Genomic DNA, 27,514 nt, shown 5'->3' with positions numbered 1-27,514 from the left:
TTATCTAGAAATATTGTTTTATTTGTTAAAGAGTTATTTAATAATCGCAGTAATAACAAGCTAATGAATTATAATTGTAGGAATACAGCGCACTCTTACACAATATGTTAAAAAAATAGTGAGCATATCTAATTAATGTAGTGTTACAGAATTGAATATACCAGATTTCAATTTCCATTTGTTGTTTATTGGGATAAGAGTAACAAGAAATACATAATATTACTTTGATACGATTTATTTATCTGTGTATTCAATTTGAAAAATGTTACGTCAAGGAACGTTTGGGCATATCATAATTATAATTTATAAAGTAGTTGCACTACTTAAAACGCTAAGAGATCAAGATAGCGCTAAAAACAAGCCGTTCGACTGCTTAAAGAAAGTTACCGGTTCAATTTTATCTTTTCACTACGTTAATGCTGTTATACATATGTAGTAAAAATACATAAAAATAGGTATTTTTTATTGGAAATTTAATAAGCCCTGACTATTAATTCACATTTTATGCAAAAAAAGGAAACACATAAATGCAAAATAGTTGGTCCATTGGTGGACCAATTTTGACTATGTCATTCTGTCACGGCTTTCTAACACCGAATGAGACCCCCGGTGAATGTAGAAGGTGGACACGAAGGGTCATCAATTAGTAAGTATAATATAAATTTATACATACATATACAATACATAGTAGAGTAGTTCATTATAAAAAGGGCTTTCCCTCATTTACACCCTCTCACGTCCTTCCGTCCAGTGAAACTAAGTGGTTCCACCTTCCCCTCCCTTTTAGTTCTAAATAATATATAATGGAACTTATTTTTAACGCATGTAAAGAAGTTGTATCAACTTTTTTGCTTTTTATTTAAGATAGCTAGCCGGTTCTTTCAGTAAGTAGTAGATGTAAAATTTTTCATAGAATTCAGATATGCAATCGGTTTTTTTGTAGACCTCTTATTTTTTAAGTAATTTAAGTTTTAAAAAAAAATAATTAAGTCGGTTTTAAGGTACTAAAACGCAACAAAATAAAAGAAGAAAATGGCCAGTATGAACAAAAAATGTAAGGTCTTTAATTTGACACCTTACTTTTAAAATTCTGTTGAGTAATTATTGAAATAATCTATTTTTTTAACCTCGGTTTAATAAAAACTTTAGACCTAAATATTTTCTCAAACAGACATAAAAAACATAGGTTCATATATACCTTTAGAATCAGAAAAATATTACGAATCTATTCTAAGCAAAATTGAAAAAGTTTTATAAAACTATAATAAAAAAAAATAAGTTTATTTTAAGAATCATAATTTTCGGCTTTAAAGGGTTAGCTTGCACCAAACCTGAACCAAACCTAAACAAAAGACAATGCAATGTAGCAGATATTTTTTGAACACAAGAAACAATAATGTATTTTTAACTGCATTGTTTTGAAGTTTATAAACAGACTGATGCATATTTGTTCATAATTTTTCATTCTTTACATGTTCTTTAATATCACTATATTTATTGTAGTATCTATTGTATATATTGTATGAACGTTCTCTTTTTTTTCTGGCAATTCTATAGGTTAATTTTATAAGTTAAGCTTCCCGATTCGTCAATTTTTGTGATTTGTGATTGGCTAGTTTAGAAGTTACAATTCTTAAAATAAACTTTTTATTTTTTCTATTTTTTATTACAATTTTTTTAAACTTTTTCAATTTTGCTTAGAATGAATTCATATTATTTTTCTCATTCTAATGGTATATATGAACCCATATTTTTTATGTCTGTATGAGAAAATATTTAGGTTTAATGTTTTGATTAAACCGAGGTTAAAAAAATAGATTTTTTCAACAATTACTCAACAGAATTTTAAAAGTAAGGTGTCAAATTAAAGATCTTACTATTTTTGTTCATACTGGCTATTTTCTTCTTTTATTTTGTTGCGTTTTAGTACCTTAAAACCGACTTAATTATTTTTTTTTAAAACTTAAATTACTTATAAAATAAGAGGTCTACAAAAAAAACCGATTGCATATCTGAATTCTATGAAAAATTTTACATCTACTACTTACTGAAAGAACCGGCTAGCTATCTTAAATAAAAAGCAAAAAAGTTGATACAACTTCTTTTACGGAAAAATATCAAACGTTCTCTTTTTTTGCGTTGTGAAAGAGAAAATATTCGGAACTTAATTTTAATAGCTGTAATAGTTATTTCTAGCATCGTATTATAAACAGTTGTCCGTGGATATAAAATGTACAATTATGAGATTAGAACAAGTTTTATTTTTAGCCCCGAGATGATTGTACATTTCTATATTCGTAGAAAACTGGATATGATACGAGGCTAACTAACCATTATTTTTTCGTTTGGATGAGAGCCGGTTCTACTCCACCGGGTATTTTTCGGTTTCGAATGAATACGAGAATAGTTATTTCTCGCATCGTATTATAAACGGCTTTCCGCGGATATAGAAAGTACAATTATGAGATTAAAACTAGTTTTTTTAGCCCCGAGGTGCCGAAGGCACCGGCTAAAAAACTGGTTTTAATCTTATGATTGTACCTTTTTATATTCGTAGAAAGCTGGATATAATACGATGCTAGACATAGTTTTTTCGTATTGATGAGAACCGGTTCCTGTCCACCGGATTCGAATGAATACGAGAAAATGTTTTATTATCATTAAGATAAAAAGGAAATGAAATAGAAGGGATGAAAATATATCTGTTTTTAGATTCTAACAAGGACAAAAGTTTTCAGAGATGTACTGATTCAGAGACACAAAATAAAGACTATTAAAGCAAAAAACTAGATCAAAAGCAATTAGTGGCGTGCACAGGGTTTTGTAAGAGGGCGTATATGTCTCTCTGTCAGTCTAGTTCGAAGAATCTCGTTAATCGTTAAACCGATATGGATTTTCGGATCTATTGCAGTTCACGGTAAAATATTGCTGGTAACGAATATTACAAAAAATCTATTAATTTTAAAGGCTGCTAGCTGCCAAACGGCTGAACGTACAGATCATGCCCGCACACTGTTTTAAGCGGCATAAGAAGGCCACAGTGCAGAGAAATGCGCGAAAAAGGCCTTTTTACGCGTTTTTTCTTCAGATTCTTTGTAGGCCTTCTTATACCGCATAAAATGGTGTGCGGGTATGATCTGTACGTTCAGCCGTTTGGCAGCTACCAGCCTTAAAAATGCATAGATTTTTGGCAATATTCGTTACCAGCAATATTTTACCGTGAACTGCAGTAGATCCGGTTTTTCTTTACAGTAAAGATTCCAATAGGCTCCAGAACAAGTTTATATATTTTGGGATTTTTGATAAATCGTCTATAGAATAAACCCCTCCTTTCAATTTTTCACTAGCAACACATGTAAAATAGGATGGTTGCCCCTTCCCCCCCCCCTCCAACCCTTTCCTTCAAGTAGCTAAAAAGACGTAGCCACTATTGAAACATAAATAAAAATATTTGATAAGGTTTCGAACAATACGCTAAATATGAATTTATAGAATTTATAGAAATGCTACGCATTTAGAAATGGCTTGAAAGGAAGTATATAAAATTTTGAAAGGTGTATTATGAATAATATGTACATTCTACTCTTGTACATGTGCTTATTATTTTCTATTTATATGAAAAACCAATTTGCTGCTACACTTCCTCTTTTTAAAATAGAAGCTATTCTAGTTTTAGGGACGGTCTGTCCGCACGTCCTACCGTCCGTAACGAATGGCAAGTATTGATTTAGGCCTGTTTGAGTTGTCCCAACGATATCAAACTTGGTACGTTGATTCCTATATCAGTTAGGTACAATTTAGAAAGCTTAGCAATACAATAATTTTAAACATCATCTAATTCAGTAGACTTTTGTAATATGGATTCTAAGGGTATGATATTTGATCCAAAGCATCTCTATAATCAAGTCTTAAAATATTTTTTATGTCCATATTTAGCATCCTGTATTTAATTAATTTTGGGATAGCTTTAGACGGAATATCTAAATAATGTTGAATATTAAATAAGCTTTGTCATTATGGATGTTGTCTTCCTTGTTTAGTAAGTAGCGCAGCTACTTTGTTACTTCCTTTGACCCTATGTCATGCCCGTACTTTGAAAGGGAAAATTATAAGCAGATTTTGTTATTTTGTTTTATAATAACAATTCTGAATTTTCTTTTACTTAATTGTTATGATTTTAATAAAAATGATATCCATATATCTTATTTTATGAAACCTTTCAATATTTCATATGAACTGATGGGCGTTGTCATTCTTGTTTAATTAGAAAATTAAATTTCCTCCCTTGTAATATATTTGGAGTAAAAATTAGGGATTGTTTTGTCACATAGCATGAAAGACGGGATGCAACACGAGATCTTATTTTATTGCACCCATGAACCAAATCTTGCTTATTTGCTGTGCATGATTCATAGGGCAATACAAATAACCCTCTAGTTGCACGACTTTTGTCTGGAAGTCCTAACTATGCATAATAATGAGTTGCGCTTGTTTTGGGCCAAAGCATTTCCCCTACTCTAGCTATTTATTTTGCGCACCTGACATAGCAGCAGTAGGAGCAACTGTGAAGCTGTGGTTCATGACGCGGTGTTGGGCCCAGATTTGAACCTATCACCTTTCCAACAACGAGTGGATGCGCTAAGTGTCACGACAAGTCCCGGACCTTTAAAATAAGAAATATTCTTTTTATATTCATTATCTTTTTCGAAAAAAATAATCGATAATACGATACTTTTAGTCCTTCTAAGTATGTCTCAGAACCGGTTTTGATCTAGCGCGGAATGAATTTTGCAATGCATGTGTGGAAAAAATTAAAATTGCATGATGTCTACAAAACAAATAAATATTAGTTGTACAATATCCTAATTACACTGGCAGGGAGGGGACAATGGACTGTGAATTTTTTTTATACACTTTACTTTATTCGTTGGCTCAAAAACTTTTTTCGAATTTTTATTGGTGGGATCTGATACTATTGTCAAATCTTTTAACCAATAAACTTAATATAAAGAAGGGGTAATTTTGGATTGCCATTAGGAATGTATAACTGTTTATCGTCTATTGTCTTATCCCTTAAGATCCCTGTTATTACATAAACACTGTATATGGAACATAGGTAGTGCATCAAACTGTTTTCAGTAGGGACAATGCAATGTCTACACTTTTGAAATAATTTAACCTCACATGTTTAAGAATATCGGTTGTAATAAAAGTTTTAAAGTATTACTATAAAAAAACAAGGACAATTATGCTCATACAAAATTAACAAAATTAAAGGACAGTGGCTAGTTAGTAGTTATTCTTCCCATTAAGAAATTTAAGGGAAGCATGAAAAAATGTGCGCTACCACATCAGATTATATTTGGGTTTAAAAGGTCTTTCAAACTTATTAACGCACTTGATGCACACTCCTGGTAAAACTCTGTGCACGTCTACATGGAGTAGCTATATTATTTACATCCTTATTTACATCCTATTTAAATTGGCTTCCAAAATACCTCTTTTGTAAAATCTGTTTGTACTATGATTTAAAATGACTTAAACAAAACTGTATTAACTGCAACCATGTGGAAATCTGTTTCAATTCCCCGACAATTGAAGGTAATGAATGAGCAAAAAAACTCAATGTCATTGAGAAGGTCAACAGGTAAGGTATTATACAAAGTTGAATAAGTTACATGAGCATACATTATTAAAATACTGCCATCATAAGAAGAGATAAGGAGGTAATGGTTAAAGCAGCTTATAGTGCCTATAAAAAAAATGACGTCATACAATACAAATGCCTAATGATAGGCCAGTACATTAAATTTTAATTGACAATGGTAAAATTTTTATTGGCTCATCATATGTCATTTTTATTATATGACGTCATTCGTATAAGCTGCTTCGTAATGCTTCCTGTTATTGGCAGGTGCCTGTATGACGCCAAATTACTCTAATAAATGAAATATTATGACTAAAGCAGTTTAAGTATCAGGAATGCATTGACCCTAACACAGGGGCGATACTCATTTTCATCACAGCTTAGACCTACAGAAATGTAACAATCAACAAATGTGTTAATTGTCTGCTTTGCCTAACTAAAAATTTATCTTTTCTGAAAACGATAGCTTTAAATTACAGGATTCAAGATTGCCCTTTCGCTTGAATTTTTTGCTTTATAGGTAATATGAACATATTTCTATTTTTTTTTCAAACAAACTATAAAGCATCGTTGAGTGAAAAATATATGAATCAATACACTTTAAAGATTAAAATTCTACAAAAATCACTTCTGAACCCCTTAAATATGACCTTAATAAATGGGGTTTTAACTGCACAAAAGTGAATTGTTCTGGATAATAAAAATACTTTTTGCCCAAAATCAATGGAATGTGCAAATTTTATCAAACTGCCAATCTATCAAATAAAGCAAATAATTTATTTAAACTAATTTTAAATTTATTATTTTGTGAAGGTCAGTCGTAAAGAATTAATGTAAATTATGTATAAATTTTGAATTATTATTTTATTGGATTTTTTTTGTGTTCATTAATCAATGTTTGGTTCCAAGGACGTGAAGAACTATTTGAAATAGTAAATGACAGGTTGAGTTTTGGTTCAGGAATACAGGAATGGGATAATAGAAGATAAAACAAAAGTACAAATTCAATATTAAAGAGTGGAATGAAAAATACAATTTTTGCAATACTTACAGAGCTGGTTAAATAGAGTTTCAGTTAGATAGATATGTAATTACAAAGCGTTTTTTAAAATGTTTAGCATTGTTTTCTATTATTAATACAACTCAACTCCAATCCTGGTAATCTAAGGGTTCCCGGTTCAAGCCCCGCCACGTGCAAAATTAACTCTGATGAATTGAGTCATACTGATGAGCCCTAAAAGGGCGAAACACTGTGTCTATGGATATCCTATAATATAAAGTAGTAAGCTTTTTTTGTCTGTAGCGAAGGATCTCGCCAACCGCTGAACCGATTGGGTTCTCCTTAACAGGGTAGCTTCTCATAGGTCCTGGGAAGGTTTATAACTATTTTGGGGGATGTTACTAAAACCCTCCCAAGAGAAATCGTAAAATCTAAATAAGAAATTTGGTTATTAAATTCGATTTCCCTATCCTCAAGTGCCCCCGAGAGGCCTCTAGGGGCGTAGCCGCTAGTACTTATATAAAGTAGTAATCTTTTAGCCTGAAGCTTAAGATCTCGATAACTATTGAACCGACTGATTTTTTCTTATAAGGAAAGCTTTATTTATGTCCCAGAATGGATTTAGCGACTGATTTTTCATATTCGAATCTTTGGATGTTTTAGGCTATTTTATGCTCTCCCTGGCCCATTGACTATAGATCTCCAGATGCTAGGAGAGTAGCCGCTAGAAGTTAAAGGTAACAATATCATTGATGTATATGTATGTACTTTGATAAAATAATAAATAAATTGCACAACCTTTATCTGGTGATCTATCGTATCATATCAAACAGATGAAAATCTGCAGTAACACTAACAAATCTTAAATCTTAAAACCTAACAAGGCAGCTGACTGCTTGCTTAGGAATCTTTATTCTGGGGTTATTAAACTCTGCAGTAAGTAATATTAATATGACATAATAATATTAATAAATTTAGTGACAATATCCTGTAGGTATAAATGTGGCGTTGTTTTCTTTTTTACACTCTAGACTCTTTTTTACACTCTAGACTCTAGAGTGTAAAAAAGTCTAGAGTCTAGATTAAAAAAAAAATAATAGGTAAGTACCTGGAATAAAACAATGGACAATAAATTGTTGTACATCCCCAATATGATGATAATTACATTTTCTATAAATCTAAATTATTGGTTTAAAGTTTGACACTTCTAGCTTGACCCAACCAAACAACACTAATAAAAGTAGCAAAAATTTTTAAGCCAACAATGAGAGAACTTGAAAAACTAGCATAATTTACAGTTCAATATCCCCTCCAACTTTAGTAAAATCTAACTAACAAGGATGACACCATCCATAAAAGCGAAGCACTGAAACGGTAGGACAAACGGAAATTAACACTTGCATAGTGTAAGAACTTAATTATCATAATATAAATTTGTAAGAGTCAAAGCAAAATTGTAAGTAAATTTGTTGAAAAACTGCTTGATACAGGATAATTTTTATGGACATACTTACATTTTTAGGACTTGATTATAGAGTTGCTTCGCTTATTACATTGTTCTTTGTTGTCCCATGAATCAATATACCAAAAATCAGATCAATCCGATGATTAGATCACATAAAAATTTGTTGTTAAAAAAGTAAAAAAATCAACATGTTTAAAATGGACGTACGGACATTTTGGTAATGATTATAGAGTTGCTACGCTTTCTAAATCGTACCTACTACTACAACTACTAAAGGAATCATCATGCAAAATTTGAAATCGATAGGACAATTCTAACATGCCTAAATTAACGGGAAAAGCTATCCGTTACGGACGTACGGACGGACCGACCCTAATTATAGAAAAGCTTCGCTTTTAAAAAGTAATGCACATTAAGTTTTTGACGATTTGGGCCTTTATAGCTGACAGACAGATGTTCTAACTAAAATAACAAGTTATAGTAGGTGGATTTGGTGGATTTAGAAATTAGAACCTCTATCATAAAATAACAAAAATAAGTTACTTCGTAAAAAAACGGCAAAGTATTGCACATTTTGAATTCCCTCACTCAGTCTGTACGTACTTTAAATACAATTATATATACCATAAGTTTTCTTGAATTATATTTATTGCATGAAAACGATTTTTTTATATATGGGATGTGTTAGAAAAACTGTACTGGAAAATTCGAATATTTTTTTTTATATCTTATACACCTATAAGAAGGGTACAAACCAACTTTAAAGGATTTTTTTGACATTTTCTATTTAATCATTTCAATTTCAACCTTGCGGGTGTTATTATATTTTCATGATTAATTGCACCAACAATTTACATTATACAAACAATATATTATTTGCAAAAACTTTTAGTACCAAGAATTTAACCTTCAGTTTAATTACTTTATGGAATATTTGATTTGAGGCCAATAATTATGGAAAGCTAAATATATTCTGCGCTACGGGACTTAATTAAATGTAAGAAGTTAAGTATAAATGGTCAATATTTTGTATTCTTTAATCCAATCATGGAAAGAAAACGAAGTAGTGGATTTCTTCGTATTTTCACAGTAGCTGTTCTCCTATTTCTAGCCCCTGCAGGCGCTCTAACCCTGCGGGTCTGATTTCCTTATCCTGCGGGACAATTATTGTATTTTACCTAAACTAAAATAACATACCAAAAGCTACTGTGAAATAAGACGAAACAATAATCCATGGCCACGCTTCTTTTTATAGAGTTTCATCATAGCACTACATAAAATGGTTTTTAAATATTTCATTGTTAAATATGCAGAAAATTACATTTATGGCAATCGTCCTTATTTGTTGCTAAATTAACTACAAAATATTGTTAATCATATATGCAACTTTTATGGACTTTCCATATTATTGGACGACATGGAAAAATTGCAAATATGGGAAAAATCAATCAAAAAATTGGTAAATTTCACTATAACGACATAGAAATAAATTGGGGGAAATTTATTTTGATTAACCAATTAACAAAATAATTGTAGAGGTTGTATAAATTATCATAGAATCGTTATAATTCTAAATATACTGTACTTTATGCTTTAATTGGTGGATTCTTTTTATCTGAAGAAGCTGAACGTATGTGCGTTTGTGTGCCCATAATGATAGTAAAACAGTTACAATAATAAAGTTTTGTATTAGTCCTTGTAAGGTTTAAGGTTATTTTGCGTGGTGGCTGAAAAAGTCTCCAGACAAAGAAAAATGTGTATTTTTGTAATCCAAAATATAAAACTTTAAATAGAAAGGAATTTGATGAATGCTACTCCTTCTACACTCCTCCCCCCATCATCCACCCTACCCCATGTGCAAAGACACTTGAGGCTAAGGAGCAGCCACCAGAGAGAGTAAAAAAGAAGACACGGAAGCGCCAGGATTGTTATGTACATATTAGATATATTATGCATATACTTGTGTGTTGTTGTGTGTAGAGCAGGGTAGTACTCTGAGGCGAGTCAGGCCGGTCAGGTGAGTTTTACCTGAGCTTTAGTCAGCTGTGCTCTAGTGTTTTGGCCCTGATCGAGTTCTCACTAGAGTATTTCTTAACATTATGTTAGTGTATCTTAAGTGATAGAATAAATATTAAAGCTTAGAATTTTTAAATACAATTAAAAGTGTCCCAAAAAGCGGTGATTTGTAAGTTATTATTTTTGTATGTGTTATAATTTTTTGTATATTTTACGAACAGTGGACCGCGGATAAGAAAATAATAGATTAAAGGATTAATTACCCCTTTTTTATCCTGCTCAAAAATGTTGCTTTAGATTTATGAAAGATACAAAATTTAATACTTCATTAACTAAAGTTTACTTGTAATTACTTACATATCAAATCTTTATAATAGCTGCTTCGGGTTCGTGCTATATGACATTTAATGATATATTATAAACATTCCATTTAATAAAGTTGATAAACTAGAGATACGTTATAAATGCAAAGTTTTAGAAATGCCATAAAATTTTAGAGCCGAATATTAATAACTTGTATCTAATGATAAAATTTACCGTAAGGACATACAATGCGTCAGGAAAAGAAAAGATATGCTAGGAATGCCACTATTTCAATTGATATATTGGAAAGAATAAGAAAATATTTTAGCAATTGTTTACTGAATATTACGTTATGAAGATTCAAAATCATTATGACATTTGCGTCAGTATCCTTTTTTTCATTTTCAAACAAAATATTTTCCAAAAATGACATTCAACATTTGTTTTTCTCAAAATACACATATTTTCTAGATTCAAAAATATAGAAATTTTAATTGATTTATATTAATTTTCCCATTTCAGAATAATGTATTAGAATATTGTTAAAATAATGAGGGAGTCATTCTTTTTATGTCTCCTTCTCTTTTTATCCCTCGCAGGGGAAATAGCCCCAGAGGATGCCGCTAGCGGCCAGAAAGCAGCACCTGCAGCACCAGATGCTGCTGCTACCGCTTCCAAAGCAGCTCCTGACAAGCCCAAGATTAAAATTCCTAAGCCCAAGACCCCCAAGACTATAATTGATGAAGTTACTGATAAGGAGCTTGAGGGTGTTCTTGATGAACATGAGCACACTGCTGTTCTATTTTATTCCAAGATGGATGGAGACACAGAGGCAATTATTTCTGCCATGGAACAGATTGATTTGTCAACACAAGATTTGGTTGTTGTCAGGTAGGGTAGGAAGAAGTTGATACACTTTTTTTTCGAAATATAAGTGCATTCCAGTATTGCATGAAATGCTATTAATTTCCACTAAATTAAAACCATACGGAAGAGATTCTTAAAAATGTAAAACTATTAATGTAAATATATTTGAATTCTATGGTTTTAAACAAATCTTGATAGACAAATGATAAATTTCTTGGATTAAGTTTACTTTATTTAGAGCAACAAATAGATATTAATCAATGAATTTAGTGATAAATTGATTTACAAATGCACAAACCTTAACTTTCGATAATTTGAGTATATTAAATATATTTTAAGAAATATGATGATTCTATTGATAAATAAAAAATTCTGTATAAGGATGAACAACAAAGTTGTTGCAGAATCTTATGGAATAGAAGATACCAGGTATACTTTTATAACTGTATGTTATTTGTTATTGGTCACATTATTCAAAGCTTGATAATACATTACTGATATATCAATTTGATAAACAACATTAGAGAATAAATGGAGAGGTAGGTTGTGCTAAAATTCAGTAAAGGTGTAAATTTTAAGGCTTAAAACAGTAGAAGAACGATAACTTAATAAAACTTTAATAAAAAAAAATTTTTGTCTATAGTTCTTGGACATATACACATATGTAGTGAACACTATCGTTCTATTATTGTTTTTAAGCCTTAAAACTCACACCTTTACGGAATTTTAACACAACCTACCTCCCCCTTTTAGTGAGAAAAAGAGAAATAGAAAATTAAACAAATAACGAATTTATTAATATTGATACATTAATACAATAATTGTTTACTTTGATTTAGTTCTCCTGTGCTAATGTTCCTTCAAGAAAGTATTCCAGAACTTTTCCGTGGAGATCTCAAAAACACAAAGGCAGTTCAGGAATGGCTCATTCAAGAAGTTCAAGCAGATGAAATTGAACGAATAGACCTTAAGCTATTAAAAAAGATTATAAAGACTGGCAATACGATTGCTGTTCTGTTCAGTGCTGGTGACGATCATGGTGTTAAGGGTATTCATGCAATTCACAACAGTTGCAAGTCTTTAGATGTTCCTATTGTCCATATAGTAGGAAGTGCAGGCCCTAATATGATTGGCATCGAAGATCTTCCAGCTCTAGTGTACTATGAAAACAAAGTACCTGCAGTTTTTGAAGGAAGTCTTGCCAAAACTGACGAAGTTCTTGATTGGATCATGGAGCAAAGAACAGCTGACACTATAGAAGAAGTGACCGAGGAAATATTGCTGAGTCTAATACAGGAAGTTGAATATGTTGCTGTTGTGTTTACAGGTCCCTGTGATGAAGCTGCTAGAAACACAGAGTGTGAAGAAATACTTGAAGAGCTTGAAACTATTGATGATGAAATAGATGATTATGGAATTGTTTTTGTCACAACTGAAGATATCAAATTTGCTGGTAATGAGTTGAAATTAAGAGTGTTCCCAGCATTGGGCATCTTTAGAAATGGTGAATTTTTACTGTATAGTGGAAATCTTTATGATCCAGAAGTTGCTCTTTCTTGGATAATTGACAAGGATACTCTTGAAATTCCAGGACAGATTGAGGAGGTTGGTGAAAAAATGTTGGGAAAAGTTCTAAATGATGACAAAGATGTTCTTACATTTTTCTACAAAGAAGAACATATAGATAAATTAAAAGGAGTCTTCAAGGTTTTAGAAACAATAGATGATGATTTGGAAAAGAGGGGAATTGAATTTGTGAAATGTTCCGATGAAAATATAAAGTCAACTTATGCACTTGATAAAATACCTGCTCTTGTTTATTTTGAAAACAAGATCCCTATTGAGTTTGATGGAAAATTAAATGATGGAGCTGACATCACTGCTTGGATCAATGAAGAATTAGAGAGTATGCTTATTCGAACTGTTGATGAAGATACATTAGAAAGACTAATTGACACTAGTGATGATATTTTTGCTATCTTCTATGATTCAAAGAAGAAGAAGCAAAGAAAGTTTATGGATCAGATTGATACAATTGATGATGAAGCCGAAAAACTTGAAATCTTTATGGTGAAAGTTGATGATCCTGTCACTGCAAGACATTATGGCCTTTATCAACTGCCTTCAGTCATTTATTTTGAAAATGGAATTCCAAATATTTATGAAGGAGCTCCATCACCAAGAGCAATTCTCAATTGGCTAGAGGAACAGAAAACATCAAATGGAATAGAGGAGGTTAATGGTGTTTTACTTGACAGGTTGATAAAAGAAGAAGAATATGTGGCTGTTGTCTTCCTATCTGAGTGTATTGAAGAAGATAAAATCGTGTGTGATGAGCTGATTGAGAATCTGGAAGAAATTGATGATGAGCTTGACAAAATTGACATCCTTTTGGTTAGAATTGATGAGCCTCAGTATGCTAAAGTCCACAAGATCAAAACATTCCCTACTATTGGTTTGTTCAGAAATGGAGATCTAGCTATCTATGATGGTAAAGTTAGTGATGCAATGTCTGTTATGAAATGGTTAACTGATTTAGATAATTTAAAAATTGAGGGCAAAATTGAAGAGGTCGGTATTCCTTTGCTGGAAATGTTAATAGATAAAGAAACTGATATATTTTCCTTGTTATATGAAGAAGGAGATAGAAGAGCATTGAAGATCATTAAAGAAATGGAGAGTATTGATGATAATCTAGAAAATGATAAAGTAATCCTAGTAAAATGTTCTGACAATGATGTTGATGATCATTTTGGTATTGGTTATCTCCCAAGACTTGTTTATTTTGAGAAAGGAATTCCAGAAATGTATCCAGGTGCTGAAGTGAATGCTGCTGAGGTTCTCAAGTGGACTGCTTTAAAATTGAGTGAGAGCAAATTGAAAATGGTCAGTAGAGCAGTCGCAGAGACACTGATTTTAAAAAGAGATCACATAGGATTGTTCTTTATTGATGATGAAAAAGAAGGAGGTCATAATGTTCTTAAGGAAATTGAAAATGATATTTATACTCTTGATCAAGAAGAACTAGCTTTGATTCTTCTTGATGATCCTGAATATGCTGAAGAACTTGGTTTGGAACTCCCATCACTCATACATTTTACAGAAGAAATTCCAAATGTCTTCAAGGGAGATCTTGAAAGTAAAGATTCAATATTTAAGTGGCTTATTGAAATCAAAGAGGAAGCAACCATAGAAAGAGTTACAGTTCAGATTCTAGAAGAGCTTATTGAAGATGAGGAATATCTTGCTGTTTTGTACACTGGTGATTGTAAACAACATGAAAATGTTTGTGAGGAGGTGCTTGAAAATCTTGAATTGGTTGATGATGAATTAGATAAGAAGGGCATTGCTTTTGTTCAGACAGATAATGAAGATTTTCCTCTAATTAAGCATCACATCTCCAAATTTCCAGCTCTAGCTTTCTTTAGGAATGGCAATCCCATTGTGTATGATGGGAATATTGAGGATGAAGAAGAAGTTCCTAAATGGCTGAATGATGATAGGAATTTGATGATATCAGGAACTATTGAAGAGGTGAATGAAGAATTGCTTGCCCATCTTTATGAAACTCAAGACGATCTTGTTGTATTCTTTTATGAAGAGGAGGACAGAGATGCTGATGAGATAATTGAAGGCCTTGAAGTTATTGACTCTGATCTTGAAGAAAAGGGATTTTCTATGGTTAAGACTTGTGATGAAGGTATTGAATTGCAGTATGGTATTGTTGGGTTACCAAAAATAGTTTACTTTCAGCGTGGTGTTCCAATTATTTCTGAAGATGATCTTATGGATGAAAAAATTATATTGAAATGGATAAACAAACAAGCTTCAACAAACTCTATTCACAAAGTATCAGATGTTGTTCTTGATGGTTTGATTAAAAAGTTTGATCATATTGCAGTTTTGTTTTATTCCCACAAGAACATAACAGTTGTGAAGAATTTACATGAAATTGTTGATGATTGTGCTGAGAATGACATTGCTATGGTAAGAATTGATGACAAGGATGAAGCTATGAGTTATGGGTTGGATGAAATACCTGCTCTCATGTTCTTTAACTTTCAAGTTCCATCTATTTACACCGGAGACATTAATGATGCATCTGACATTTTTAACTGGATCTTGAAGAATCAAGCATCTTCTGTCATTGAAGAAGTATCTGATGAAGTTTTGGAGAACTTAATTGAGGATCATGAATATGTTTCAGTATTCTTTAGAGGAAGTTGTGATGAGGAAGGTGAAGATTGTGACGCTATTCTTGCCAGACTTGAGTCAATAGACGACAATCTTGATGAAATTGGTGTTCTTTTAGTTACAACCAAGGATATAAAGGTTGCTAAAGAACATGGACTGATTGCTTTGCCTGCCCTTGGAATGTTCAGGTAAGTTTTCTTACATCTCTTTTGAAATATTGTACTTCTTAACTTTTTTGCTTTTTTGTATAAAATGGCAGAAAACAATAAATTGATCTTCATGTTGAAAATGTTGAAACATTAATAAGTTTAAAACTTTGAAATATTAAATGACTATATTTTTTAAAATATGTTTTTAGAAATGGAGGATTTCTAGAATTTGATGGAGGCAGTGTACAGGAGGCAACAGAGAAGCAGCTGCAAAAATGGCTGACTTCGGAGGAGACACTGCACATCATTGGTGTCATTGACGAGGTCAACATGAAGATGTTGAACAATATCCTGGAAGCGGAGGACCATTGCTTTGTATTCTTCTATGCTGAGAAAGACCCAGATGCTCACGCTATTCTCGCAGAGTTAGAAGGTTAAACTTTTATTAAAAGAACAAGGATGACAACATTCAAAAAAGAAAAGCTCTAAAATTAGAAGGAAGCACAAAATAACATTAACTCTTGTAGAGTGTCAAAACTTAAAAAGCAATAAGAAGAATATTATTTTAGTATACACTAGTACATAAATTCGTTGAAATTTGCTTAAATACAGGATACAGTAAAAGGACGTACTTTGATTTTTAGGATTTGATTATAAAGATATTTTACCTTGTCGCCCTAAGAATCAAAATTCCAAAAAACAGATGAATAGGATAAATATATCATTTTGCCTTTATTAGATATTGATGAGAAGCTAGACAAACGAGATTTGCACATGGTGAAAATATCTGATGATGGAGCCAGCGAAGAATTTGGGCTCGATGATATTCCATGTCTTGTGTACTTTGAAAATGGAGTCCCTCAAATTTTTACAGGTTTTCTTTTTAAAAATCATTAATATTTTTTAAATAAAACGGAAACTATTTAGCACAAGGGTAGGTCAGGTTTTTTTCATATTAGGTTAGGCCTGTAAGGGCTAGGCCATGCCAATTCTATAATTGTGAAGCTAGTTTGCCTAAACATTTACTTTAATGTTAAGGTGACATAAAGAATGAAAATCAAGTAATGAAATGGATTTTGGACCAGCTGAAAAAGGTAATTACAAATAGTGTTTAAAAATCCGCGAATTCTTGGTTAAAATAAACACATTAAAGTTAGAAAAAGTAATAATTACAAATAACAATTAATTTCAACAAAAACAAACATTTAACTGTTTTTTTCTTACAACCTTTTGCGTCATACAAAATTTGTAAAAATTTGATGTTTGAAATAAATTTAGGAAGATATAAAACGTGTGACAGTTCCAATGCTGGATAAACTTGTAGGAAATATACATTCAATAACTCCAATATTTGAAGAAGCAAAGCTTCTTTAGAATTCAACTAAGATTTACTCCTTTTTACTTAGAATTTATAAAGAACAGAGTAATTTTTTTGTTTACTTCCATAACAGCCATTTTTATTAATGCAGGATTGAACTCATTAAATTAAAGTAGGAACGCCTATGAAAACTAAGAAGTTCTAAAATATTCAATTTATGGTTTATGTCGATTGTGGACATTAATGAAAAGTGATCATGGCTGACATTTATCAACATAATGGGATTTTATTACCATTATTACTACTTATACTTATATTAATGTAATGACTATGCAATTAATCATGTTATAAAAAATATCCCATAATTTCTCATTTTTATTACTTAATTGAATGAATTATTGAATGTATAAAAATTAGAAAGAGGTCACACAATTGCAGTCGTTTTTGTCGATGAAAATGTTGAAGCAGGTATGTATATATTTTTCGCATGCAAATCGTTTTCTATATAGCTTAGCATATGAAATGGTTATGAAAAAGGTGAATCTTTAACTAGTAACTTACATAATACATTTGCAGTATGCAAACTTTTATGGAATTTAAACTTTTTACATTATGTACGAATATGACTCATTTTATTGAATAAAAGAAATACTTATAAATTTAAGTTTTTTATAGTGCCTTTACAAAAAATGACGCATACTGGCCTACCATTGGTTAATTAAAATATATACTGGCCTGCTATTGGTACTTTTGTCTGTGTATTGGCTATTCATTGGTTACTTGTATTGTATGACGTCATTTTTTTATAGAAACTTGAAACAGCTTCTTATAAATTAGCTTTAGTGTTAAGTATATTTGTATAAAACTTGGTTTTATTGTTGATAATTTTTAACATGAACGTATTGTAATTTTTTGAGTATTAAACATATTTTATATAAAGGTAATGTAAAAAAGTATAATATTTGCTTAATACACTTGAAACCAGACTTGTGTATTATAAATCATCAAAAAGTCCTTGGGCTACTTTCAATACAATTACACTGTGCTAGAATATAAGATAAGTTGGAGGTAAGGTGTATACATACAGTTGGTTTTTAAGTTAGTTGATTTGAATCTTTTTTTTATGATATCAGCAAAGCATTTGATTAAATGTTTTTTTTATATTGCATGAATATTGAATTTTTAATAAAAACTTGTCTGTAAAATTATGTCATTTTATCCAAGAAGGACCACTTTGGAATATATTGACATGACAACTATAAATCTTTACTAAAAACTAAAACATCTATTAAAAAGTATTTTTTTCTGTGTGTTATCCTTAACTTCAACCTCTGCTCTATTCATATCATAGTGTGAGAAATTTTATACACACATTATTTTTCTTGCATTTAAGTCTGATATACATAAATATATATTTATATGTTTGGTTTTATATTATATTAATATGTATAATTTATTGATATTTTTATGACCTAGAAATTCTATAATTATTCATGTTTGAATTAATCATTTGTTAAAATATGTTTGATAATATTTATTCTGATATATATTTAGTTTTCCTATTTAGAGCAATTTATAATTTAATTGTAAAGAATTTGTTTGTAAATTTTATACAAAATATTAAATATTTTTGGCCTTATTTTCATATAATAACGTTCCAAATTTTTTTGCTAGAAACTACCTATAGTCCCTTTCGTGGCAACGCCCCTTAAGGGGCGATTCTTCCTATTTTTAGAATGGCTTTTGATAGGTTATTTTAGGTTAGGTTAGGTTATATTGCCCCGAAGTTTTAGGTTATTGGCCCCGCAGGGGCTAGAAATAGGAGAAAAGCTACTGTGAAAATTTGAAGAATCGCCCCTTAAGTGGCGTTGCCACGAAAGGAACTATACCCCCACATTTTATATTCGAAGCCCCTGTAGATAGTCCTAACACTATATGGCTCTAATCCAAATTGGCTCTTGTGTATCTTATACTATCTGTCTGTCTATAGTTTAAAAGCTCGCTTACCGCTGGACCGATATGGTTCTTTTTTACAGTGAAGCTTCTTTTTTCAGTTAAGGTGTATAAATAGTTGGGGGAGGGTACATCTAACCTCCCAAGATAAATATATCCTAAAAGAAATGCCTCCCTAACTTTTTTACCTTTTTCCTAAAACTAAAAACAAATAAAGTGTAAATTCTAAAAAAAATCTAATGTAACTTGTGATTTATACAACAATTAGGTAATGAACTTGATTTTCTAGGTGGCTCTGTTATGACGGAACTAGAGAAAATAGACGGGGAGTGCAGCAAGTACAACGTTGACTTTGTATACGTGCAGGACAACGAGGAGTCCCAGGAGTATGGTGTCAAGGAGCTGCCGGCCCTCATTTACTTCGAGGATATGATCCCGTCAATATATGATGGAGATTTGATGAATGAGGAGGAAGTTTTGGAGTGGCTGGTCACACAGAAAACTAGTGACACTATTGAACAAGTTTCTGATAGAGTAAGCTATTCATTTAAAAAAACATTTGGAACTAAGTTGATGAAATTAGTAAATCTATTGGATAGATGTATAACCAGACAACTACCTGGGTTCCCCTGTTGGGGACTTTTTCGTCTGCCAGCAAATTGCTTTCTGCACTTAAAATTCCCGCAGTCGGCGCAGGGTCCTCGTGAAGATGACATAAAGTTATTTATACCCTCCCCCTCTATTGTTTTGCTCTAATCAAATTAAAGGCACTTGCCTTTCAAGCCTTAAATGATTAGGAATGCCAGTCTTTGTAAAAAAACATTCTTTTAAGGCATTCACAGGTTGTAATTTTGGGTTCAATTTACAAATGCCACAAATAGTCAGGTTTTGCCACAAATATACTTTTTTTTGGGTAAATTATTAAATTTTTGGTTATACGATTGCATAACTTTCATGATTTAAAATTGCTTGCATTTTTAGATCTTGGAAAGATTGATAGAGAACGAGGAATACCTAGCCGTGTTCTTTGCTGGCAAGTGTTCTCCAGGTGACAAGTGCTACGAGATGCTGGAGAACCTGGAGAATATTGACACTAACCTGCAGGATTATGGTATCATGATGGTGATGACTGAGGATAAGGAGGTTGCCAGACAAAATGAAAACTTCTTCTTTCCTTCACTTGGATTGTTTAGGTGTGTCGCAAAAATATTTTTGTGTACATATTATTATTTTCAAAGAATAACATTATTAGAAGGCCTAACCCACAAAAAAAACAAAAAAGGACCGGACTTTTAAGGAAAATTTTGTCATTTTTTTGCTTTCTCTAGAAATGGGTAACTGATCTTGGCTTTAATTTATCTCATAAAGCAGCTGAGAATATTTTTTACCATGATAATCGCTTAACAGATAAAAGTAAGGTGTAATTAGATGGTCAGACAAACTTTAACCATAAAATTCATTTGTTATCCTATGAAAGCAGCAAAATTATTTCCACTAAAAACATGGAAGGCAGATAGATCGATCAAGTGAATGAAATAGTACCTTTCTTATAATACTAAAAAACTAATTTTGCAACATTGCTGTATGACAGAAACGGAGACTTTGTCAAATACTCCGGAGACTTGCTGGATGAATTTGACATTTTGGAGTGGATAACTGACAGAGATACTCTGGAGATTCCTGGTAAGATTGAGGAGGTGAATGAAGACATGCTGGATGCTCTTCTTGAGGAAGAAAGTGATCTTGTTGTATTTATGTACAGAGATGGTAACAGGTATGTCAACTTTATATTAAAATCATTATAAGTTAAGGACTACAACTTCGATAAAGGACAAAACTTATGGATGGGAATACATACAAGGAGATTTAAAGAGCATTTATTTGAAAGAGAAAAGATCTATTGGAGATAAAATCACTAAACCTTTGTCGCGTATCTTTTTTTATTCTTAATATTTAGCATGACTGACAGAATGAGGGACGAAGTAAATTACATACATAGTTATAGAGAATCTTCACGAAAAAAATCAGCCATTTTTTTTGAATAGCAGTTGAAAAAATCACATATAGCTTTTAAGACTGACTGACAGACGAACATACAAAGTGAAAGTTAGAGTAGCTTTGCTACTAAAAATCTTGATTAAGAGTATCTCCATAGAAGTAAAAATGATTCTCTCTATTCCTGGATTCTCTCATTCTTGTTGTATTTTAATATTTTGAACATTAATTTTAAATCAATTCTGTCAGTTTATCACATTTCATCTTTGCATCTGGAGTCACTCTTTATGATTGCGTTATGATAACTGAATTAATGTTTAGGATAGATGACGCCTATCTTTATTCCATGGGGGATCTTGATGTTGCTTTAGATGAGAAAAACATAAAAATGGTTTCTATTTGTATCAAAGGAATTAATTGAAGATTATTAACCGGAAATGCTATATCTTTTTTTTGGGAGCAAAGCTTCAAGAAAATCTTTTCCCTGTCTCTATGAATATATGAAAATATATTAAGCCAGCAAACATAAGTTTTAAGAGTGTATTTTTTTGGTTTATTAATAGTTACATCAAAATGATACTGCAAAGTAACATTTTTTATTTTGGCTCATGGTAAAATTGGATACCAAATAGTATTTCTTTAAAACAACTATATTTCTACCTTTTCGGAACTTGCAGTTTTCTATCGACAGGTAAATTTCAATGGCTCATGTCTTTCAATCGATCAAGGCTGACATTATTTTGATATGCATATGACAAACCATTTTTACATATTTCGGTAATCTTCAATTTTAAACAGGCATAGAAAAGCAGTATGGGCTATTTGGTTTACCTCTCCTGGTTTATTTCAAGAACAGCATTCCTAAGGTTTACAAAGATGATCTGGCGGACGAAGCTGTTTTCACAAAGTTTATTCTTGACTGTATTGACAGCAGTGAAATTGAAGAGGTGAACGGTGATGTTTTGGACAATCTGGCCGACAGACTACCTAATCTTGTTGCTGTATTCTATGACAATGAGGCAGATGATGATCTCAAGGCTCTGGAGGGTCTTGAGGAGATTGATGATGATTGTGACAACTATGGAATTCCTCTTGTCAAGGTTTATGATGTTGAGAAGGCCAAGGATGATTTTGGTCTTGATGACTTGCCATCTATGATGTACTGGAAAGATGCCGTGCCAAGTATATTTGTTGGCAATGTCGCTGACACCAGCAGCGTCCTAGAGTGGATTGTTTCCAGGAAGGCGGGAGATTCCATTGAGTTTGTATCTGAAGAAATTCTTGAAGACATGGTGGACAGCTTTGAATATGTGTTTGTTTACTTCCAGCCTTACTGTAGAGAGGGAGACTCAACTTGTGAGGAGAACAGTGCCAGCATTATGGAAGGTCTTGAAGCAATTGATGATGATATAAATGATATTGGGTTAGTCATGGTTACTACCAAAGACATCAGATACGCCAGGAAGCTTGGCATCACAAAGTTGCCATGTCTTGGCCTTTTTAGAAATGGAGACTTTAAAATTTTCGAAGGTGACTATCACAATGAATTTGATATTCTCAAATGGCTGTCAAGCATTGATACTCTTGAAATATCTGATCAAATAGAAGAAGTCAATGAAGATATTCTTGCCAATGTTTTGAAGCAAGAGGATGATGTTCTAGTGTTCTTCTATGACAAGGAAGACAAAGATTCCGAGGATATTCTGCTTGAACTTGAAACTATTGATGATAATCTTGACGTTGAAGAGGTTGAGTTTGTCAAGTGTTCTGTTGAGGATGCCCAGAGAAGGTAGAATTTTGATATTTTAAAGTCATGCTATTCAAGACACATTTTTTTTGCATATCTAAAACTCTTTTAATATGATTTAAACGCTATGGCTTCTAAAAAAAATCTATGACAAATTTAAGGTATGGGTTGACCCAAATACCCTCGCTGGTCTTCTTCGAGTTCCGTGTACCTGAAATGTTTCCTGGAGATTTGAAGAACGATGATGAAATTCTGGAATGGATAACAAAAGAACTCACTGATTTAGATATGGAAGAGGTAAATTTATATAAGATAAATGCTAAAGATATTGGTGCGGTTTCTCTCAAAGTGCCTAGTTGAGAATAAAATCCCCACTCTTTATCAAATTAATTTAAAAATAAGGGGGTGAAGGAGGAAGGGGGGGGGCCGGTAGTTAACATTTGTTTTTTACTTTAGGTCAGGACAGGTCACTGATTTTAAACTAAGGTATTTCCAATATCTTTTTAGATTAAGTTTAAGATCAAATCTTCAAATGTCGTCCTATGTATAACTCATTTTTTTTATTTTTCCGTTATAAGTAAGAGTTTAATATTAAGAACATATTTTCTGCGGTCATGGCGAAAATAAGACAAAAAGATTAGATATTACAAGACGCGGGGCAATTAGAATTAGATAGTTTGTTTTAGAACTAATGAGATAATTTTAATTAACAAACTCTTACTCATTTATATTTTCATAATAATTCATTAATTTCAGGTAAATGGACAAGTTCTGGAATATTTGATGGATGAGCTGGATTACCTGGCAGTCATCTACTATAACAAGGATAACAGGAAGGATAACAGTATTCTAAATAGACTAGAGGAAATAGGTAAGTCTTTAAAACAAAGTTTAAAACACAAAATAAATTCCAAATATATTTTCTATTCTAAGTGGTTGTTTATAATAAAAATTAGATTAGGAAATATGAAACTGACATAAAACATAAAATATTTAAAGTGTCCATAAAAAAATAACTACTATATCTATTAGTTATGCCGTTTAGAATATTTTCGATAAGAAACAGATCAAATCAAAGACAAAAGAAAATAATGATTTTTAATTAATTAAGAAAAGATTTAATAATGGTTTTAATTTTCAGATGAGGATCTGAAGTTCCATGATATCAACATTGTAAAGGTATAATATTTTAATTTTTCTAATTGGCAAAAGTTATGCTCTCAGAACCATTGTTGTACTTGTTTTCCTTTCTTATTTTTGTTGTTTATTTTTAGTAGATTAATCCAAAAGATTTATTTTATAAAATGGCAAATTTTAGTTACTTTAAAGTTAACTAGTGGCTTCGCCCCAAGCATCTAGGGATTCTGACTTTAAATAGCCTAAAACCATCCCAAGGTTAAAACTAAAGCTAAAATAGACTTAAACCATATGCTAGAATGTATGTCTGGCTTCCCTAAAAAGGAGAACTCAATCATTTATGTAGTTATTGAAATATTACGATTCAGATAAAAAAATACTACTTTATATCATAGGATTTAAAAGTAGAGTAATTAATATTCTCCCCTCCATTTTAAAAATTTGTATGCTAAAAGTGGTATATATTATATATTAGTTTTGTTTAACATAGAAGCTATTTAGTTGTTTTGATTAATTAAAAAGTGTTGGTAAGGCTCCTGCATGGGTAATGTGCAATCATTAATAATTGATTATAGGTTAAGGATGAGAGGGTTGTAGAAGAGTTGGACTCAGATGAGTCTCCCCTGCTGGTTTACTACGAGAATGGTATCCCCAACCTGTACACTGGCAACCTCATGGACGAGAAGGCCGTGTTCGCCTGGCTGGTCGCGCAGAGGAACACCAACGGTATCGAAGATGTTTCTGATGGACTACTCAGGAAGGTGATTGAGGATAATGAGTTTGTGGCTGTTTTCTTCAGGTGAGTATTTTTTTGGCTTTTCACAAATAATGTCTCTCCTCGATTCTCGAAAATTTTAACCAGTAGAGTATAGATTTAGAATTTCTTTTATATTTCCTCAAATTTACCCTAATAGTCACCAGTATCAATCTGATATTTAGTAAATTTGGTTAAATTTTCTTTTTGCCTATTAGTCCAATTAACAAAGCTCTTTATAGAACCTATAAAAAAATGACGTTAAACAATACAAATGTCCAATGATAAACCAATACAAAGACTAAACCACCAATGGCAGGCTAGCATACATTTAAATTGACCAATGGTAAGCCAGTATGATGTAATATTGTACAGGCACTTCCCAATGAACATGATTCTTCAAAAAGCTTACTAAAATTTGATGCAACCGTTGTTATTACCAGTGGGTCCTGTGCTGACGAGGATGCAGATGAATGTGAGACAGTGAGAGCTAACCTGGAGGAGATTGACACAGTTTTTGATGAATATGGAGTTGTTTTTGTTGCTACTCACGAACTCAATGTGGCTAAAGAAAATAAGGTTCAGCAATATTCTAGATTTTAATAGCTGATATAAGATAGTGGCGGAAACATTTGGATATAAATAGAAAGGGCTTGATTTCAAAGACCCCCCCTCCGCAAATAATAATTCTAACCCTTTACAAGACTAATTTAATTTAATTTAAAACACTATCTTATTGATTTTTTTCCTTCAGACTTTATACAGCGTTTTGTATGCAAGATTTTTTTTTGATATTTTTTTAGTAGACTAGCCTAGGAGTTAGGTTTACCTTAGCCTTGCATAGATGAAAATGTAAGACATATAAAACCCCAAAGATAGCTGTATGCCCTAAAGGGAAATAATAAATTTATGTAGTCTAGTATATGTACTGCAACATGCCAAACTCTGTTGGTCCCTTAATATCTAGAATATTTTGAAAAAACAAGGTAAAAAGATTTCCCGCATTTGGAATGTTCAAGAATGAAGAGTTTATTAAGTATGAAGGAGAGGTTGGGGAAGAAACAGCTGTGCTTACCTGGGCACTTAGCCAGGAAACTTTAGATCTACCAGGAAAATATTATTTGCCTCCAATAACAATATTCGTCGGAGATCTTGGGGGATGAGACAACCGATGAATAAATGTACCCCAACTGTTATAAAATTACCTCCATTTGCGTGGTTTCACATTTTTTGAAGTAGAAGACATGCCAGTCAAAAAGCCAATTAGAACAAAAAAGTTTTCAATCCAGCGAATGGCAAAACATTTTTTTAAAATCACTTTGTTGGTTAGTATGATTTACAGTCTAATGTTCTCTTACTCCATGATATTTCAACCTTGGTAAATTAGATAGTTAGATAAGTTTTTTTTCTCGTATTCATTCGAATCCGGTGGATAGGAACCGGTTCTCATCCATACGAAAAAACTATGTCTAGCATCGTATTATATCCAGCTTTCTACGAATATAGAAATGTACAATCGTAAGATTAAAACTAGTTTTTTTAGCCCGTGCCTTCGGCAACTCGGGGCTAAAAAACTAGTTTTAATCTTATAATTGTACATTCTATATCCGCGGAAAGCAGTTATAATACGATGAAAGAAATAACTATTATGGATTAAGTTTTGATTGAGAAATATATGAAGAAAACCTATATCTTCTTTAAATAAGCCAGTTCAAATGTAATCTTATATTAGTTTGAAAGCAAATATATTTTCCGTCACCAGGAGTAATAGAGGAAGTTAATACAGTGATGTTGGCCGCCAGGCTCAAGGAGGAGGAGCACCTAGTTGTGTTCTTCTACGAGGAGGGCAGCATCTACGCCCAGCGCCTCCTCAAGGAGCTCGAGGTCCTGGATGACAAGATGGACAAGAATGAAATCAAGTTCTTTAAGATCAGTGATGATGATATTGATAAAGATTATGATCTTGAGGATATGCCTGCGCTTGTTTATTTCCATAAGACTGTTCCTCATATTTATCAAGGAGATCTCAGGTTGGATTTTAATATTGCTAATACCTAGAATAGATCTAAAATAATATTTGGGGGGCAGATAAAAATGTCGTAAATTCTACTAACTGGTGCCCCCCAAATTAATTTCGTTGTTGGTGTGTTACCCTTTATCTTCCCAGTTTTTTTTAAGAACAGTTTTAAATTTTTACCATTTTTCAGGAACGAAGTTGCAGTAGAGAAATGGGTTATAAAAGAAATCAAGGCCGCGAAGAAGAAATCCGCATAGAGTTTTTTTTAATTTCATACAAATAATTATTTTCATACTAGTTTTATTTATTTTCTTTACATGTGATTCAATGATTATATTTTAAATAATATTTTTTTATTTATAAATTTAATAGGTTAAACACCAATTGGATTTTTTTTCACCGTACCCTAAAAGGCATTGATTAATTAAATTTTAGATTCCTAACATTACCCTTATGACTTAAAGAAAATGGAATCATAACCACTAAAAATATACCTTACAAGGTGAAATATAAGAATATAATAAACTGTGTATCACATGACTTTAAAATATATAACATCTTTGCTATCCCCCCCCCCCTTACCTCTCCTCCCTCCCTCGACCAGTTTATAATCATTCAAGACGATAATTGATAGATAAAGTTTAAATGGTAACAACTATGTAATATACATTCTGAATTGTAATAAATACTTTACTAAATGTAATATTAATTGTGATAAATAATAAATGAATAATAATCTGTTTGTCTTTTTCTATTCAGGCGTAGCCTCATCCAGTCTTGTTAACAGTTGAAATCATAGCCCTATATTGCCTTCCTTCAACAATTTGCAATGCAGCCGTAAAATTACGGATAAATTTTAAAATAAAGTTCTAAATTCAAACATATAAGTGTAGCACGAAGTTGTATGCGTTAAAAACAGCTGCTATTCTGACAAACCCGCAGCTGTTTAGTT

General features: G+C 31.9%; 1 protein-coding gene across 1 annotated transcript; it reads left to right on the top strand.

The window, feature by feature from the left end:
* The first annotated feature begins 10,957 nt into the window (after positions 1-10,957).
* Positions 10,958-27,053, top strand: LOC145315900 (uncharacterized). Its single transcript, XM_080156043.1, has 21 exons — positions 10,958-11,322; positions 11,680-11,727; positions 12,138-15,680; positions 15,851-16,074; positions 16,381-16,515; positions 16,680-16,735; positions 16,920-16,965; positions 17,377-17,427; positions 19,202-19,446; positions 19,894-20,105; positions 20,504-20,686; positions 21,229-21,318; positions 21,707-22,696; positions 22,816-22,951; positions 23,411-23,525; positions 23,796-23,833; positions 24,367-24,590; positions 24,989-25,124; positions 25,532-25,657; positions 26,310-26,575; positions 26,753-27,053. The coding sequence occupies exons 1-21, from the start codon at positions 10,982-10,984 to the stop codon at positions 26,817-26,819; spliced, it is 7,272 nt and encodes a 2,423-aa protein (XP_080012169.1). The 5' UTR covers positions 10,958-10,981; the 3' UTR covers positions 26,820-27,053.
* The last annotated feature ends 461 nt before the right edge of the window (positions 27,054-27,514 follow it).

This window comes from Acartia tonsa, chromosome 4, assembly GCF_053477335.1.
Source record: "Acartia tonsa isolate MP-2025a chromosome 4, ASM5347733v1, whole genome shotgun sequence".
In the NCBI taxonomy this organism is placed as follows: Eukaryota; Metazoa; Arthropoda; class Copepoda; order Calanoida; family Acartiidae; genus Acartia; species Acartia tonsa.
Note: the sequence above shows the minus strand (reverse complement) of the source record. Positions and strands in the feature narration are given on the sequence as shown.

Excerpts from the sequence above, each read along its gene's own strand:
- LOC145315900 (XM_080156043.1), top strand. The coding sequence starts at position 10,982 with ATGAGGGAGTCATTCTTTTTATGTCTCCTTCTCTTTTTATCCCTCGCA. Across the intron at positions 16,966-17,376 it reads AATGCTGGATAAACTTGTAG|AAAGAGGTCACACAATTGCA; the intron begins GAAATATACATT and ends TATAAAAATTAG. Across the intron at positions 22,952-23,410 it reads CTGATTTAGATATGGAAGAG|GTAAATGGACAAGTTCTGGA; the intron begins GTAAATTTATAT and ends CATTAATTTCAG.